Source organism: Pteropus vampyrus, unplaced genomic scaffold, assembly GCF_000151845.1.
Source record: "Pteropus vampyrus isolate Shadow unplaced genomic scaffold, Pvam_2.0 Scaffold66, whole genome shotgun sequence".
Classification (NCBI taxonomy): Eukaryota; Metazoa; Chordata; class Mammalia; order Chiroptera; family Pteropodidae; genus Pteropus; species Pteropus vampyrus.
Genome location: NW_011888847.1, coordinates 8,542,259 through 8,561,853, shown reverse-complemented (window position 1 = coordinate 8,561,853; position 19,595 = coordinate 8,542,259). Strand labels below are relative to the sequence as shown.

At 43.4% G+C, this 19,595-nt stretch overlaps 1 protein-coding gene and 1 pseudogene across 1 annotated transcript in view; both read left to right on the top strand.

Annotated features, from left to right (window-relative positions):
- The window catches only part of GALM (galactose mutarotase), a 50,903-nt gene that overhangs the window by 19,970 nt on the left and 11,338 nt on the right, over positions 1–19,595 (top strand). Inside the window, exon 4 of the mRNA XM_011361393.2 lies at positions 465–546. Coding sequence (XP_011359695.1) covers positions 465–546 — 82 coding nt within the window. The remainder of the gene's footprint in view (positions 1–464; positions 547–19,595) is intronic.
- Positions 1,658–1,776, top strand: LOC111740666 (annotated as a pseudogene).

Sequence of the window (19,595 nt, the reverse complement as noted above, 5' to 3'; positions counted from 1 at the left end):
CCTGGGCTACTGCATTGTGGCAGGGAATGGGTCCTCTGGGTGGGATCTGGACCAGAAAAGGATTGACATGCCCCACCTCTAGCTAGCCTAGAGGCGATGCCTCGGCCATCCTTTGTGTTACAAGTCACCTACCCTTGCTCTTCTGTTTGCCTATCATGTGAGGAGAGTGAAAGAAACCCCTCTGCGAATAAGCCAAAATCCAAAAAGCTTTCAAACCACTGTTGTCTCTCTGACTTTTCACCTTCCTAATTCCACTTGAAAGCTTCTTTCAATGTATCAGCTGCTATTTTGAGGCCCTATCTACCCACCCTTAAATGAGCATATTACTTATCACTGTAAGTCAAATGGGATTTCTAAAGTTTTTGTCAGTGCCTGAAAACATTTCTGCAAGAGAAGTTACAAAGCAAATATATAAAATAAGGCTAAGCTTTAGATCTTTTCTTTCTCTGCCTTTTCCCTCCCAGGGTTCCCCGAATATATATGACCATGAAGTCACTATAGAAGCTGATGCTTTTTTGCCTGTGGATGAGACCCTGATTCCTACAGGTTGGTGAATTTGAACTTTTTATGAGAATGTAGAGCTGGGGTGCAATTTGAGGAACATAAAAACTTCATTTACCTAAATCGATTTTCCCTATTGGCCTACCAAAATGCTTATAATTACCGTGATTAGTCATTTATTCTGGTTAAGGTTGGGTGACCATATAATTAAACACCCAGACCAGCATCCTTTTGAAAAGGAAAGGCATTGCTATTAATCATTAAACCAGGGCAACAGGCATAAACTGGAACAGTCCCAAACACACTGGGTCATTGGGTCATCCCAGCTGAGCCTTAGACTCCAAAAGTTCTCCACTAAAATGTAAATCTGTTACTTCTTAGCACCTCAGCAGAAATAAATTTACCTGAACATTACCTCACAAGTGCAGGACACTGATACATGATATGGTTTTTGATAGAAGAGGAAAGGGTAGGATGAGTTGTACCCTGAGGAGGACAAATGCAGATAAGTCACCCCTGAGACATGGTTGGGGGGATGGGGTGGAACAGAGAGTGTAGAGTATCAAAAGGGAAGGGGAGGTGCTGCCAAAATCAAACTTCATGAGTGTGTGTGTGTGTGTGTGTGTGTGTTTGAGTATCTGTGTCCTAGGTTAACTGGATTGTGATCATCTTGGTTGTTATTATTTGGGATCAAAAGTACCTTGATTCAAATAAACAAATTCATAGAGATAGAAAGTAAATCAGTGAGTTGCCAGGCACTGGGGGCAGAGGGTAATGGGGGGTGGCAATGAGTATACATTTCTTTTGGGGGTGACAAAAAGATTCTGGAATAGGTGGTGGTAATAGTTGCACAACCTTGCAAATATACTAAACACCAATGAATTGTGCACTTTAAAGGGTGAATTTGATGGTGTGTGCATTAGAACTCAATTTGAAAAAACGAAGAAGGATTCTTGTTTCATGTGTTACCTCTAGGATTGAGTGGTACAGTTTTGTACTAGATCATAGGTGCACCCCCATCTGCCTCTAGGGGACAGATGGATGACAACAAGATAACTGTCAGGGGTGCTGTTGTTTGTGGCGGCTTATGGAAATTAACTTAAATAATTGCCCCAATAAATATTTTTATTGGGATTTCATTAAAATCAGAGATCAGGTCCACAGCCATGCCACCCTGAACAAGCCCGATCCTGTCTGATCTCGGAAGCTAAGCAGGGTCAGGCCTGGTTAGTACTTGGATGGGAGACCACCTAGGATGACCAGGTGCTGTAGGCATAAAAAAATAAAAAATAAGGGATTGTAGGCTGACAAGGTCCTTGGAATCTGTGAGGTCAACCAAGGGTTGCCTCGCCTAAAAAAAAATAAAATCAGAGATCAGGTGAGCGTGGAAGCCATTGTCCAAGAAAACTAAAGTAAACAAAAGTAAAGTCGAAACCAAAAGGAACAGGAATCCAGAAAGATGCGAACACTTCTGCATCAGCATCTCTTCTCCTGGCAGAAACGGCTGCTCTCAGGCCACCCCTTGGCTCATCCAGGTCTCCTACCTGTGCCTGACCAAGACTTCCAGAGGTATTTCCTCATGGCTCCTTTGTCAGAGTTCTTATATTTGCATTCCATCCTCTCAGGCATCTCTTCAGGGCTGCAGCCCTCAATAACAAACCCACCTGCTGGCAGCTACGCATGAAGGTCAGGAAGGCCATTCCCTTCCGTTCCCCCCTACTTAAGTTGCACCTCTGCTCCAATAAAGAGTTTAGAATGATAGAATATGAGCAATTAGACACCAAAGGCACCATTGTAACCAAGTAAATAAGGTTTACATCACCAGTAATAAGGTGTGTTGACATCACGTCCCCCTTGTATGATGTACTGAAAAAGCACATCACCCGTGTGGTATTCGGTCAAAAATGCATAACCTCAGTCCATCCAGGAAAAGACACCCCATGAACCCAGTTGAGGACGGTCTACAAAATAATTGACCAGTACTCTTCAACAGTATCGAAATCACGAGAGACAAAGACTAAAGAACGATCACAGAGAAGGCTGAGGAGGTACGGCAACATGGGATCCTAGTCTGAATCATGAGGCAAAAAATGGGCAATAGTGAGAACGCTGGTGAAATTCTAGTGAAATGTGTAGTTTAGTCAACAGTATTGTTCCCATGTTAAATTTCTTAGTTGTGCTTGTCCCATAGTCATATAAAATGTTAATATTAGAGGAAAATGGGTGAAGGGTATACAGAGATATCCTATTTTTGCAACCTTTCTGTAAGTCTAAAATTATTTCAAAATTAAAAAAAAAAAAAGCCCAGGGCTCCAAGTAAGATATTATTTTAAGTTAACTGGGCATTTGCCTTACTTTGGGTAAGGGCTTTTGTTTTATTTTGGCCTCTTTAAAATCATGAGGTTGTGTTTATGGCTGCTAGTTCAAAATTTTTCTGAGGAACAAGGTAAGAATGTGAGCCTGCATACTAAACAGTAACTTCAGTTAACAGCAGGAATTAGAAACTCTCATAAATGTAGTGACTACAGAAATAATTAAAATAATAATGAGAAATCAAGATAAATGGATTCAAATTTTTGGCATCACAGTGTTGAATGTTTTCCTGGCTCCGGGGCCATGTTTAAAGGCTTTTATGTTTGTCTTGGTGACATGTGTCATCTTCTGATATTGACATGGCTCAGTAGATGGGTATCTTGTCCTAGATACAAAATTATTGCATTAAAACTATATGTTGCAAATTGTATAGCTGTCTCACCACTATACTGTATATCTGAAACTAATATAATATTAAATGTCAACTCTAATTTTTTTTTAAAAAAACTATTTTGAACTGCAAGGAAAAAATAGTGGCGGCTGCTGTTTTGTGATTGATAAGGAAGAAAATGAATTAAGTAACTTATAAGTGTCAGTGATGAAATAAGTGTATATTTGTATATATTTGTAAAATTTTGTGCTGCTGTCCTGTTGAGTTTTGATCAGATAAAAATCACAAAAATGCATAATTCATACTGATGAAAGATTATTTGTCACGACTGTAAAAGGTAATTGTGGCAAAGCGTAGTGGAACTTAACATGCAATTTAATGGACTGCAAAAAATCTATTCATCTCAGTTCTTCACTGTAAGTGGTTTTAGGATCAAATTATATACTTTGCTAGTCTTGTACATCTGTGAAATTGAGGAAGGTGTCTGAGCACTGGACTCTGAGAGGCAAGAGCCTAGTTCTAGTCTTGGCTTTGCCATTAACTAGCTAGGAGACCTTCGATGTATGTATAATGCTTTAACTTTTAATTTCTCTACACTTTCATTTCTTCTTTCAAATAAGAGGGACTTTGAACTCAATCCAATTTTACAGACCAGTAAATTTTCTTTAAAAACGATTTGAAATACTTATATAGGGTTGCCCAACTTTTTATTTTGCCAAATTTGAAAGCTATTATAAGATATATTGGACTATTAAAACTAATTAGGAATATATATATATATATGTTATATTTCAATAAGTTAAAAAAAACTTGTTGGCTTAATAATGAAGAACAGAGATAGACTACATTTGTTTTTTAAAATCCCAAACTGCCATTTATAATCATTATCTTTTCATAAAAGAAAGAATATTTTAACACCACAAAAGTGGGGAAATTTTCATCTCAGACTACAGAACAATCCTTTAAATTGAATTCATCTTGCTTTTCAAAAAAGTGTGATGGGTTATCCAAATAAATCTCAGTTTTCTGTGGACCAGTGAAAATTTTATCAAGGACTCATGATTGAGAACCAATAACTTGTTTGTAAGGTAACTTGTAGCTCTTACATTTCACAATTCTACAAGGCTCTTAGTATAACATTTTACTGCTATTTCCAACACCCCTCAAATCTGTTAGAACTCTATCATGAAAGTAAGTGGTAAAGGGTGGCGGTAAACTTCGGCATTGTATCCATTACTTTGCTCACCAACATCCTCATCCTTTGCTTTCCACCTCAAATCCTTGTTCGTGTGTTTATTTTTAAAATCTATCTTCCTAAGGTCATAAAAATCCTAATTTTTACTTGGAGCTCCTAGAGAAAAAAGTCTCTTTTAGCATTGTATCAAAAAAGAAACCAAGAACTCCTTAACTACACCCAGCGTCATGAGAGCAGGTAACAACGGAACATGTCTGGAGAAGCAGCTCCGCAGAACTGTGGTGCATTTGGAAGAAGCTGAGGGAAACATTTTAACCCTGAGGCCTTTCTTCAGATCATTCCTTGAATTCTGCATGGGCTTCTCACAAATGCTTAATCTGACAAATTGCAATTGCTGAAGCTTCATTTGGTTAGCCTCCTGTGGACTTTCCACCAAATCTCATAGGTTGGCTTCTAAGCTTCTAACTTTCTGCGACATGAAGATGTTTAATAGTCCCAGACCCCTGCCTTTCGTGGCTATTAATTTATACCAACATTTGTTTTTCAACTCCTTTTGGTTTGCCCTTCATAAAAGCTATAACCTGTGCTTTTTGTGAGGGAAATGCTGATGCAGATCTAAACTTTGGGGGTGTTTTTCGCCTTGGTTACAGACACTTGGTAAATAATTTTTCAGGTGATGGGAAAACCCATTGTCAGGAGAGGGTAGCACCTCTTATTGTACAGTAGCTGTAATGCTGTGGTACTTAGTGAAAAGGGACCTTCCCCTGCATGTGTTTGCCAGGTTTTTTTGTTTGTTGGTTGCCAGCTTACTGATTGACTGGGCTCTATCACATAGAAAAGAAAGAAACTTCTTGGCACACAGTTTTGGGGAACCAAATCAAGCACATATGATGAAATCTCCTTATCTTAAACTTATAGCTCCCTTTGGACATTTACCCCAGGCAGGGTGCACAGACCTGCAGCCTTGGGATCCTGTTTCACTCCTCCCTTTCTTCTTGTTGGCAATTTGTGGGGTGGAGTGGGAGCATATAAAATGTCTTCAGCCCTTTCAGCCAGTAAAGCATAGAAGACAATAGCCTGTATTACACTGCTTCTTCAAGCCCAGTGGAAACGCCTCGGTAACAGTGGGGGATCAGAAGCCTTCAAAGGGGCCCATTCCAGTAATTTAAAGTCATCCCCATCTTCTCGCAAATGTCTGCCCTTTTGCTAGGCTTGGAGGCTTCCTAACACAGGCAAACAATAGTCCTTTTGTCTCTTTAGGATGGAAGACTCTAGAATCTTTGCTTTTCTACTGGAAAAAAGAAAAAAAAAATATTTTGAGTAAAAGAATAAAATCCACCAGCTAGCTTCTGAGCTACTGCTCTGGATGACATTCTGGGCACTTCAGAGTCGGCAGTGGTGTTATGAGCACACATGGTCCTTGCTCACAGGTGCTTCTCAACTGTAGCACGGCTGCACCAACAGAAGGCCTCCCTGCAAGGCTGAGAGCTCGTTTCACCTGTGGACTAGGAGCAAAGATTTTTCCCCCACTTAAAAAAAGCATTTGCTACTTCTTAGGATAGGCCCACACTCTTTATTGGTGCATCTTCAGGTTCTCTTAAGTGTGTGTGTACGTTTGTTTATTCAGGGCTGTCCCTATAGTTTCCCAGAAATGGAACTCTTGAAAGCCGTTTGCCAGGAAGCGCAGGTATATAAGGGATGTCCCCAGAGACAGAGCACTCCCGTCCCAGATCTCTGTGCTGCCATGTCAGGCATTTAGCTTCAGGACCTGAGTCTAGTGCCTTGCCTGTGGTAACAAAGGGAAACCAATCCTTGGTGCCCTGCTCAGGTACTCAGCCAGCTAAATGTGAGCAGGTGAGAAAATGCAATCCTTCTATTTCTCCTGGGACTAATTCACTCCCAGGGTTCTAAATGTTACATTTAACCCTTTTGCCTTATAGAACTGTGAGACTTGGCAGGCGATCTGGGCAACCCCGCCAGCCAGCAAGACATTATGATGTATACAACACGATACGGACACACTAAGCATGTGTCTTAAAGGCATTTATAGCACATTGCTTTTTTTTTTCTTTTAATTTTGCTACTCTTTATTGGCAGGAGTAGATAAGGAATTAAGAAAAATGAATGCTTTGACTGGGTCTTTTGCCTCTTCCAGTAACATTACTAAAATCCTATCTTATTCTTTTCCTTAAGAAAAGATACCTTTTATTTTTATAAAAATTTACCCTCACCCACTCTGTCCCCCATCCCATCTGTGTTCACTTGCTATTCTTGCTGCTCTCTGTTTTTGAAAGCTCATTCTAAAATTACATGAAAGCAACCCCATTTTGACAAAATTAGAATTCTGGTAGGAAAGGCTTACCACAAGGCTGTGTATTTTATTTCAACCTCTCTGGGTTCAACCTACAATTCACTCAATTTTATAATTACTTCCCTAGGGCAGGTGTAAGTCTTTTCCCTGGATAAATAAATTCCAAAGTAGTCTCCTGGTTCAAAGATGGTACAAATGAAAACTGTTTTGACCTACATGTTACAATGTTTCTGGAGCTTCCTCCAGAAAATCTCTTTAGACTATATAATTCTAAAGTATCAGGTATAACATTTGTTTTGACCCTCCGTCAGTGTGCTTCCTCTTTGCAATCTCGCCCTCCGCCCCACACACACACCCAATATCGTTAGTCATCAGGTGCTGCTGATTTTCAACTCCTAAGTGTTTCTCGAATCTGCCTCCTCTGTATGTATTGATTATATGGCTCCATCTCCATCATCACTGTCCTGGTGTAGATCTTTTCCTGTCTAGATCAGCGCCTGGCTTATATTATGAGTGTCATAAATTGGGATCAGTGAATGAACAAATGAGTCTGGACTGTAGCTCTCTAACTGGGGTTGGGGGAGGGAGGATCTCTTTAGAGTTGTTCTCCATCTGGTTATTAAAGTCATCTACCTAAAATACTCTCCAGCTTAAAAACAAAACAAAACAAAAACTTTATATGGCTCCCAGGCCAGATACCAGCTGCCACCCAGACTCATTTTCCACTGTGCCTCACTCACACCCCACCTTGGTGCAGTACCCCCTCCCACCTACAGGGACCCCCCCAATACCCCCTTTTTTCTTCAAGGCTCATACGTTCTCCTTAGAAATATTTCCCCCGCTTCCTGGAAACAGTAGGGTCTTTGTTGCTCTGGGGTTTTTGTAACATCATAAGCTGTTTAGAGCTCATCTTGTGCCCAGCCTCCCTCTTGGTCCCCTCTACAAGTACCTCAGATGATTTACCAGAATTTAGGGACAGATCCAAAGTAGGGAGCCAGCCTGGAGCTTCAGGCTTGGTCTCTGGCTTGAAGCTAGAAAACGGATCTATACTCGAAACAAAAATGAAACCAAGTAATAGCCAGTCCATACGTTCTAGGAGCAGCTGCCCCTGCCTTTCCCCGACCAGTCAGTCTCTCTCCACTGTTTTTCCGTCTTTACATGTGTTTCCAAATAGCACATCGCCACGGGATAACGAGGATTCAGAAAACCTGAATGCAGGGCTCGGTTCTCCAACTACGCCCTCCAGCCAGCCCTGAAAACTCTCTGGGCCTCATAACCTCATAATCTGTAAAATCTCATTCGATGACAGTTACATGAGTTGACCTCTGAGGTCCTGTCAGTTTCTAACCCTGACTCAAAGACCACACAGAACCTCTTACCCAGATATTCTGAACCAGGGTCCATACTTGTATGTCTGAGAAGATGCAAGAACTTCACGAGATTCATGAGCCCCTGAAATTTCATGTAAAACCCTGTATGAATTGGTTGCATCATCTTAGTCCACTCGGGGGTTTTCTGGACTTTTTTCCTCCCTCAAGGTAATGATAGTTTATGGTTGTCCTGCTATGCATTATAATACATAAATGTAATCATCATTTTTGAGAATAGTAATCATTTGTCTTTTTATAATCTTCAGAGTTGTTCTTAAATTGTTTTTTGTTAATTCATCACCATTAGATTTTCTGAAGGGAGCTAGAAGGCTAGCTAGGGGAGGAAGACGGCACACCACGAAGAAAATGAACTTCCCCAAGGTTCTACCCAGAGGAGCAACAGTGGCCAGGACTCTGGGCTAGATGGCCAGTTTCTCTGTTTCTGCTTGATCAGACTACTGAAATTGCCTTCCAGTATTCACCAGCCCCTGGTGCGGTCAGGATTCCAGGCCTGGCCATCAATCTGTAAAGTACAGGAGCAAGCAGGCACGCTGGGGCCTCATTGTAAGCGGAGAGCCAGAGCCTAGTGTTCTGATTCTCACCCTCAGCTTTGCGGTTCTAGAGACTCTGGGTCCACTGACCAAGTTTTTTCTTTTTCCATCTCCATTGCCGGGTGATAGAGATGATAGAGAGTACCTCCTGTGTGCCAGGTACTATGCCAGCTCTGGGGACGCAATGTGGAGTAAAATAGATATACCTTGCCTACATGGAGAACATACAGCCATGTATATAGCACAGGTCCTGTCCTCCAAAAATAAATAAATAAATAAAATAAGGCCACAGTTAAGAAAGGACTTGAATAGCACTAAAAAAGTGAAACTCATGGTATTGGATCTTACGGAATGTGTTTTATCCTGGAGCTGTTTCTTCTCTGACAGGTCCCTCCCTAGACAGTGTTCAAAGAAGTTCAGTACAGAAACTCCAAGGACCTCTCCTGGTCACAGTAATACTCTCCAAGGGAATACATTACTGAATCACTCTAGAAAATGGTCCCAAGAAGAGTTTTATGAGGCCCCAGAATAACTCCCAAAGCTACTTGTGTTCCCTGCTAGAGAACACATCACTGCTACGAGATTGGCAAACATGAGTCAGCATGGTTGAAATTTGGCAGGAAGAAAGCTTGGAAATTAGCACTTGGCCAGGCGTTGTGGAATTCCTATGAAAATTTCAGACTAACATCAAGTAAATTTGTCAAGAGAGTTATTTGCTAGAGCTCTGACTACCACCCTTGGAGAGCTGATAGTTTAACACCCACCCCTTCCCCATGCCAGGTCTGGACACCGCCGGCCTGGTGCACGGCTTTCCTTAGAGGTCATCCCATTCTGAAGAGGGCGAGAGGTGACTGTGGGCTTTGCACCATGGGCCTGAGGCTGACTCAAGCAAGTTTCCAGAGCCGATTTGCATTCAGTTCAGCTAACATTTGTCAAACGCCTACTGATTGCTATATGCTCCCTCAGGCCCTGGTTATCATGGAAGGACAATCGAACACTAGCCCTGTGGTTGGGAAGCTCGCCAGGAGTGGAGAATCTAATGTGCTCTGGGCAGTCGTAGAGATAAAGCCCATTTGGCTAAGAGGCAAGGGTAGGAAGGGGCTTTCTCAAGATCTTCAAGAAGCTTCTTGAAAGTGGCTGTGAGGATCTAGCAACAACAGTGAGAGTACTGAGGTGCAGAACGTGAGCTTGACGGTGGGCTGCTAAGCCAAAAAACTACAAAGGCAGTTGGGCAGGGTCAGGGCTAGACTGGGGCAAAAGAGGCTTGGCACCTAGGGTCCCACATTTAAGGCAGCACTCACTCTCGGGGCTGTGCTCGTGCCGGGTCAGCACCTGAGAGTGTCTCCTTAAATTTTGCTCCCTCGGGTCCATGGTCCAGGGTGCACGACTCACCCTGGTCCCAGCCCTGCAGTTGTGTGCAGTTGTGATGGGCCTTCTGTGCCATCTCAAGGAACTGGGATAATTTTTAGATCATGGAGGGCCTTGAAGTGTTTGAAGCCAGGAGATGGTCCTAGCAAGATTGCATTTTAGAAATACCACCTAGCAACTGTTGGGGGTGGTGCTTGACTGGAGCCTGAGGCCAGTGAAGAGGCTATTTTAGTAGTCCAAGTGAGAGATGAAGAGGTCCTCAACTCGAGGGCAGATGGAAAAAATGTAGTTTTATAATAGAACTTAAGAGGTAAAATCAAGAGGCCTGAACTGAATGTAATGGATGAGAATATGATGACTCCTAGGTTTCTGGGGCAGCTCTTGGGCAGTAGAAATGGGTATACTGAGTCATGAATAGAGGAGGAGAAGGAGAAGGAAGAAGAGGGGGAGAGGAAGGGGGAGGGGGAAGCAGAGGAGGAGGAGATGCTGGCATGGGGGCGGGATAGGGGAACTATGGATTTGGTCTCTGAAATACTTGAGGTTAAGGTACCTGTGGGGCATCCAGGTGGGGATGTTCAGCAATCAGTTGGATAGCTGGGTACAGTGTTAGGAGAGAAATGAGGGTGGAGGATATAAATGAGCATGTACTTTACAGACCCCGGGTTAAGAAAAACGGTGGTCTGAATACTGGTGACCAGAGGTCCTGGAGTGACCAACAGCATCAGTACTCCAGAGAGGTCAAGACAGAGAGACCTGGGAAGAGTGTGTGGGCAGTAGCAACTGTTACTCCGGACCCCATTTTACTGAGACGTGTGACAGTTGGAGGAGTAACCGAAAGTGAGGAGAGAATCAGTGGGCCATTCCCATCTAAGACAGTTTCTTGGATACAGAATCCTGGGCCTCACCCCAGAAATTCTGATTCATTTGCTTTAGCATGGGTTCAGGGGCTCTGTATATCTAGAAGCTACCTACACGAGCTAATGGCAGCCACTGGTGTTGAATATACTTTCGAAAATCTGAGAAAGGAAGAAGAGAGGGTATCTCCATGGGGTGGAACTGCAGGATCACAGGAGAGGTTTTTTAGGGCAGAGGAGTTGACTGAGGTCAGGTTAAATGTTTGTCAAAGGATGCCGAGAGTCCAGGTGAGGGTTAAGACCATGAACTTGTGGTGGCCCCGGCTGGTACTTCCATGGTCTTCTCCAGTTTCTCTCAGTGGCATAGAGTCAGGAGCAGAGAAGGTGGACTGTGGGATGATCTAAAGTTAGGGTTTTGTCAGGTAGGAGGGGCAGTAGGACAGGGTGAGTGTTACTAACCAAGTGGCTCCGGTCATAGGCAATAGGCCCAGGCAGGCGGAGGATGTGAGGGGAGTGATGGAAGCCATGGCAGGGCCCTGAAGGCCCGGGGCTCGGGGAGCGTGGCAGCACTCAGGTGCAGAGCGGGTCTAGTGGGAGTGCCTGTGTGGGAAGGCTGCAGGCACACAGTGGGTAACCGAACTTTCAACTGGTGGCAAATCCCCGGATGCCATGTGGATGGGAGTCCAGGATGGAAAACTTCTCTGCATGAAAATGCCTCACATAGGCCCAACTGTGAAGTGTAAAGTTGCTTTCTCACCTGAAAACCACAGTTTAGCATTTTATGCTTCAAGATGTCATGTAATATCCAGAAGCAGTACCCTCCCCACTGCAAGTCAGAGTAAAATCAGAAAATACTCAGTGGAAAGAAAAAAAAAAAACCAGCAGTAGAATAAAGCGGTGAACCCAAAGCATCGTCAGAGGAAGGGGGGAAAAACAGCAGAGACAAGCTTTAACGTTGGGCGATCTATGAAAATTATAGAAATGTTACTTTACCAAAAAATCCCAAGGTGCTTTACTTGCCAACCACTAGAATGAAGTCAAAATTCCCACCCAGGGTGTTACTTTTAATTATCATTCTCTTTATGTTGTTTCCTAAAATAATAACAGGCATTCTAGAGATGATTTACCAAGATGGCTTAATTAGGTGTCAGATGAGTACCTGTACCCCCTGAGCCCCATTACCTCTGGCTTCCTTATGCAAATTTGACTGACTGCTCTGAACTTGACTAAAGAAACAGACATAATTGGAGCAGCTGGGCTGGAAGCACAGCTGGGCCGTCCCCATGGAGACCGATTCCAGCGCCACTGTGTTCTTCCTATTGCCCCAGAGTCCCTCCCTCTTTTTTTTTTTTTTTTTTTTAACTGAGATGAATGCACAGCACATCCAAGTCTGCGTCTCCCTTCAACGATAGGCACATCAGTGCTTTTCACCTGTAACTTGCACACAAATCACCGGGGAACTCGTTCACATTCAGATTCTGACTCACTCGGTCTGGGATGGAGGCTCTGGGTCCCGTTTCTAACAGTCCCTGGGTGATGCAGCGCTGGGTCCATGCTCTGAGTAGCTATGTCGCTATTTAAAAGGCTCTACACAAAGCTCTGTCCAGCCTCCAGTAACCTTTGTTGCTTTTTCCCTTCTGGCACCTATATCCCCGTTTGCTTCCCTCACCAACAACCCTGTGTTCTCCCGCTGCCCTCTTAGCTACCTTCTCTCACCCTTGCACACTTCACATTCCCGACTCTTATCAAAAGCCATTGTCTAGAGGTCATTCTGCAAAGAGCTGCTCTCAGCCATTGGCCTCCATAGATAAAACGAGCTCAAAATTTGACTTAAAAAAGAGGGAGGGGAGAAATAGCCAGATATCACTGTGTGTCCCTGAAGGGGAAAACCTGCTTCCTTATGTTTGTCACATAAACCGATGGTCCTACAGCCCTGGAATGTCACAGTTGAAAAGGACTTTATCTTTTCCAGTCCCCACTGGCCTGTCCGGTATTTGAACCCCAGAACTGTGGGCTCTGCTGGCACTCGGATGCCTCTGAGACAGGATGTTCACTGTCTACTCTGGGTCAGCAACGCCTTCCTGATATTGGGCTGAAGTGTCTACCTAGAGCTGACCCCCATTTAGGCTAGTTCTTGGGTCCCTACAGAGAAGGCTTGAGGCCTTCAAAGGCAGCTTTCATGTCTGAGTCATTTTTTCTTCAGGCAGTACACCCCAAAGTCCTTGGCTAGTTTCTTTATGCCGTGGGTTGGCCATCCTGGTCATTTGCCTCTGATCCAGCATCTGTGTGTCTCTCTGCCTGTGATGCACACACTGCAAAAAGGTAACCGAAAACTGTCACCACTTCATGACACTCCACGTGACTCCTATTGAACTTACTGCCAACCACATCCTTAAAATCATTTTCACACATGCTGTGTTTCAGCGGCCTCTCCCTAGTCTGTAACAATTGTAGCAATTAGAGTTAACATTTATGAGCGTTAGTAGAACATGATGGTTAAGAACCCAGGCTCTGGAACCCAGATTGCCTGGGTATGAAGTACTCTGCAAAGAACCATTTGATTGTTAGCTGTCACCATCATAATCATCGTCATCATCGCTAAGCGCTTTGCCTCTACTGTTTTAATCCTCATGACAACTTCAACTTCCTTGTTCTATTACACCAATTTTCTAAGTGAGGAAAAGGAATCTCAAAAGATGTTTCGTGCCCAGGTTTAGAGTTACAATCTAAACCTAGTCAGTGTCTTTTTGGTTTTTTGTTTCTTGGGACACACAAGTACAGGACCTTATCTGTTGCTGTTATTCATAAATTTCATCTTATAATCAGTGCTTTACCCCCACTTTGCACCGTCTTTTAGATTTCTGGTTTTGTCACCCCAAGTGAATCTGCCTAACTTCATGCTGTCTGTCCTAGTTTGAAAATACCTTCTGTATCTTCATCTAGATCATCCACAGATCAGAGGCGACGTGACAGCCCCCTACAAATTCTGCTCACTGATGGGTGCTCCATCTCCCAGAGCATCAGCCTTGTAACCAGTCAGAGAAATGAAGGAGATGGCTAAGAATGACTTGTTCTTGACTATATCTGTATCCGGCTCCTGGCGAGCGTGTTTCGTCCTCTCTTTCAGGTTCCCGTTCCCGAATTCTTCCCGGGACACAGAGTAGCTCCTAAATTTGTAGTTTGTGAAATTGACCCGCTAGGCAGGGCCAGATGCAAAGAGCAAGTAGAATGTCTGTAGAACGCACGTACCAGAGAGGATAATGACCACGTTGTGCAGACAGTGAAATCTAGGAGGCCCTGCAGTCAGGGCTGGAGGCCCTGCAGTCAGGGCTCCCAGCCTCCGACTCCACTTACACAAACATGGGCCTTCTACGTCCCGACTAAACCACAGGTAGCTGAGCAGCCACCGCAGATATTTCTTTGTAGGAGGAGCTTGGGGCAGCCGTCTCATTAGAAGAGAGACTGGGGCTCACCTTGAAACTCAGATTGTACATTTATTTGGGGCGATTTGCGAGAAGGAGAAGCGCTGGTCGAGATCAGAGGGGCTAACCCCGCCCCCCCCCGCCCCCCCGGGCCCACACACATGCACATAAAGCCATCTCTTGGCTCCGCCACTGTGCCAACTGACCTGAAAGGCTGGGCTGATTTCTCCCCTCTCCTTTACTGGTCCTATTCTCTGACCCTGGGCCTTTAATGTAATTGAGCTATTTTAATTACCACCCCTTTCACAGTGTTAGGATGTCAGCCACCTGTCCTTGGAGTTCCTCTTGGCTTCCCATGAACTGTGACTATGGGAGCCACTCTTGTGACTCTTGGAGAACAGGAGGCCATGGGCTCCCTAATCACGCAATTGTCAATGGAGCCTGTCTGAGCTGCTGTGAAGCAGCAAAACAAGCATGCAGGAAAATTCTTCTGCCTCCGTGTGTACCCCTTTTGAAATTATCAAGCAAACCCCGAACACTGTCTCTCCATGTGGTCGTGCAGAAAGGCTGTCCCTCTCACGCTAGAGCAGTTAGCAGCCATCGGCAGGATGGCCCAGGATTCAGGAGGATTTGGGGAGGGCAGTCTTGGTCTCATAGATCTACATCCAGCCCCAGCAACGTGCCTGCTGTTGGGCAGTGGGCACCCCCCACACATGCCATGGAAACTGATGGGGTAGGCAAGGGTGCTCCAGCCAGAAATGGAAAATGCCTCAGACCTTTGTGAAGTGAGTCCTTGGTATGACCTTTAATCGCTGTTTAAAAGGGCTGATTCTGACACATTGTCATCAAGAAAACACAGGAGGTAAAGGCATGGGCTCAAACCCTGACTGCTTAGGTTTAGATCCTTACCAGCTCTGTGATCATGGACAATTTATTTACCCCTTAGGTGTCAATTGGGGATAATAATTAGACCTGCCTCGTAAATTCTAAAGGTTAAATGAGATAATACATGTCTTGTGCTTAGAACGGTTCCTGGCATTTAGTAAGAGCTTTATAAGTATTACCTATTATTATTACCATTATCATCATCATCACCATTTATTGAGTGTTGAATATGTTTCAGACACTGAGCTAAGCACATACATGCATTAGTTCATTGAACTACCTTTTAAAATAGGTGTTACACTTCAGTTATGCCTCAGTTGAAGAAATGGACATTTAGAGAGGTCACATAACCTGTTCAAAGTTAAACAGTTAAGTGGTGGAGTCAAGATTTGGAGCCAGGTTTCCCTGACGCCAAAGTCCGTGTGCTATGATCGCCCTCGGCTGCAGTCCACACTAACAGCTATGTTACTGAGTACTTCCTACAGACTGGGGAGGGTGCAGAACCCTTTACATGCCTCATCTGGTTTAATTTTCATAATCCCATGAGGCAGATACTCTTTTTATCCCCATAGGTGCTGAAAGCAAGGTTCAGAGAAGCTAAGCAACCTCCATAAATTTTCACAGCAAAGAAAGCCAGGATTTAAATCTAGGCCTGCCTGACTCTGAAATTCATTCTAGTATCTATTGAGTTTGACTGCCAAACAGGGGAGCAGGGTGCTCCTGGGAGGCTGATGACAGTAAATGGTGATCACAACTATTGATATCCACTGCAAACCAGGGGGACACAGTTTACCTAATCAGCCACTTTTTGTGAGCTGTCATGAGGAGCAGTTTTCATGTTCTCTGAATCTTCATTTTCATGCAGATTCTGAAAGTTGTTGATTTGTTCCGATTAAGACAAGCTTCTGTGCCTCTCACATGTTAGTTTATTGTACGTGAAGCAAGAATATGGAAGAAACATAAACAGCCCAGAAGGAGGCCCTGATGTATTATTCAAAGCCTTTGCCGTAGGAGGAATTGCAGTAGGAGGAATCTGTCAGTAGACTCCGAGACTGCATTTCTTGACCTAACACCTGAGGTTATGTGACTGCATCATTCCAAATGTACATTTCAGTATCAGGCCACGAAAGGGCAACTTGTTTGGTGACGAGTAGCAGTATAGGCCGAACTTATTCACCAGCCTGTAGATCAGCGATTCCTAACCAGGCACCAGTATGGCTGGGCTTCAGAGGGCCTGGAACATTCTGTATGTGTGTATGCATTTTCCTGGAGAGAGAGAGCCTATAACTTTTATAATATTCTCAAAGGTGTCCATGACTCAAAACCCAGTTTAAAAATTCATCAGGACATGGTTCCATAGTGTTGCGGTTAGCACATCTGCTTTACACGCAGAAGGTCCTGGGTTCGCGCCCCAGTGGAGCCACGGTCCATGGTCTACGGCCATGTATTATCCTAAACTACCCTAATGTCTGATCTCGGAAGCTAAGCAGGGTCGGGTCTGGTTAGTACTTGGATGGGAGACCACCTGGGAAGACCAGGTGCTGTAGGCATAAATAATTTAAATAAATAAATAAATAAAAATGCATCATTGTTCTAGATTTAAAAATCACTAAGAGAGGAAGCTTTGAAAAACACCATTTTCTGTATTTCTGGAGTTCGAGGGGCAGAGAGGGAGGGAGAGAGACGGGGAGAGAAGGGGAGAGTGAGCACGTGCTCGAGCACTATGTGCCAGGTACTGGCCTAGAGATAGGACCATCTTTGTAGCATTCTCTCGATTAAACCTCACAATATCTGTATTAGGCAGATGTTAATATTAGCTTCATTTTATAAATAGGGAAATTGAATCTTACAGAGGCATAGAAACTTACCCAAAGTCAGTTAGTCTGTCTAAATCCTAAGATGTCTTACGTAGATTTGTAAATCAAAATATAAGATAAATGATAGAAAATTATTTTTAAATAAAATACTTAATATTTTTTTAAATTTCTTATTTTATTTTATTTTATTTTTTTAAGGGAGGAAAAAAATTATTGGAGAAAATTTCTTCCAATTTTTCTTTTCTAGAAAGTCTATGCCAGGTTTCCTTTTCCTTTTCTCTCAAAATAATTTTTAATTGTTATTATAAACAGGACTTACCTGTCCGAAGAACTATGGTTTTATTTCTACACTTGTGTTATTGGGTTGCGTGAACATGAGATAGAAAGGGGACCTGCCAGGAAGGGAGGGCCTAAAAATGAATGAATGTGGAGACTCAGCGACTCTTTCAGTGACCATCTGTTCATCTTAGTCAGGCACAAGGGCCGCCAGGCAGAGAAAAGAGCTGTTTCAGATGATGGGAAATTAAAAGCTTTGAATTAAAATTCACCCCAGGTGAATTTTTTTCAGTCAGACACTGAGAAATTTTTCATGGCCAGATGTTTCAAAAAAACATTTCACTGTAGCCAGTGTTTGATCAGGGGTTAACGAAGGACTAATTCACTTTCCACTTCATTTCCTGAGTCTTTTGCCAAAAAAACTAAGTCAGAGCTAGAGTCCATAGAAATGTGGAATAGAAATACATCTTGCCTGTGCCCCAAATACAACTTCGCAGGTGACAGGAACCCATTCCTGGGCTTGTTCTGTCCTGTGCCTTGTCCAGTTAGCCAATCCTGACTTACACTTCAAGATTAGGCTCCTGTCACCACCTCTGGAAAACCTTGCCTGACCTGCGAGGCTGCGTTAGGTGCTCCTTCTCTCTGTTCCACCAGAGCTTTTGAATGCCACTCTCAAACACTGTAGCCAGTGTTTGATCAGGGGTTAACAAAGGACTAATTCACTTTCCACTTCATTTACAGTGTGCCTTTGTCACACTCTCCTGTAAGATTTTACTTTTTGTGTGTCTCTTTCACCAGATTCTGGACTCCCTGAGGTTAGTATAAAGCTTGGTACATACAAGATGCTTAAAAATGAGTAAACTAACAAATTTTCCCCATCCAAAAGTAATTGCACGGATCGTGTCCTTAAGATAGAATCATTAAAAGGTTCTTTCATGTTTAAAAAAGAAGAAAGAAGGAAGAAGAAGGAAGAAGGAAGAAGAAGAGGAAGAAGTGGGAGGGGTGCATTAGCCTCAGGACTTGTTAAGTCAGTGCCAAGAGGTGAAAACATCCTAAGGCAGCATACTAGTTATCTATTGCTATATAATAAATTACTCCAATGCTTCATTTATTATCTCTCATTGCTTCTGTTGGTTAGGGATTTAGGCAGCTCATAGCTTTCTCTGCATATGATGTCGAGGGCCTCTGATGAAAGATTAGAGCAGGGACTTGAATTATCAGGAGGCTTATTCACTCACACGTCTGGTGATTGATGCTAGCTATAGGTTGAAGACCTAGCTGGGGCCGTCATGAACAACACCCCACACATGCCCTTGTGATGTGACTTGAGCTTCTTTAGAACATGGCCTCTGGGTTCCAAGGGCAGATGTCCTGACACAGAGGTAACCTAGCCTCAGAAATCACATAGCATCGCCTTGCCACATTCTATTGGTTGAGGCAGTTACAAAGGTCCATTCAGTTTTAAGGAAGAGAACGAAGGCTCCACCTCTTAGTGAACATGACATTGTAAGAAGAGCCTGTAGGATGGGATATATACCATGTAGCCGTCTTTAAAAAACGTTGTCTACCATAAGCGGTCATGGAGAATAGGTCAAATTTCTCATAATAGAAAATGTGTAAGAATCCATATGTGAGACAAGAGATCTGAGTCAAGGTAGAAGGATTTTGTGAAGGCAGTGAGTTTTTCATTTACTTCCAGAAGACAGGTAATTATAACTCTGCCAGAAATGCAAATAGGAAGATTTAATGCCTTGTGACAAATATCTGGAATGTTAGAGTCCTATTTCTAATTACATCATCTTGAAAGAATGAGGCAGCTTTACTTGCCAAGGACACTCACTCTGTTGAGGTCATCGATAGATGCCCCTCCAAATCACTTTTCATTCCTTGCTCACTGTCACTCCAGCACCAGCCTTGTCATAATTCTTGATTATTTCGTCATCTATATTGATGATATGCTGACTGCTCAGCTTCTTGACATCCTCTCTTCCTGTGATCCTCCAATCTTCTCAGCTAGCTACTCACTCCTGTGGTCATTGGGTCACGTCCTTGACTTTGTCATTACCTCTTATTGCCGCCCTCCATGATCACTATTTTAGATGTCTATCAGCTCCAATAATTCTCTAAGAACCTCTCGTCTCTTGATTCTAACACCTTTTCACTGTTGCTCAACTGCTCATGACCTCACTCCCCACCACCACCAAATTAGGTGAGAAGTCCATTGTTAGAATGGTCCCTTTGCATATGCTCTCAACTCCCTTGCTCCTCCTTCCTTCTCTGTATTCTAACAAAACCCAACCCTGATTAATCCCACCCCCTTCACCCTCCATGGCTGCCACCT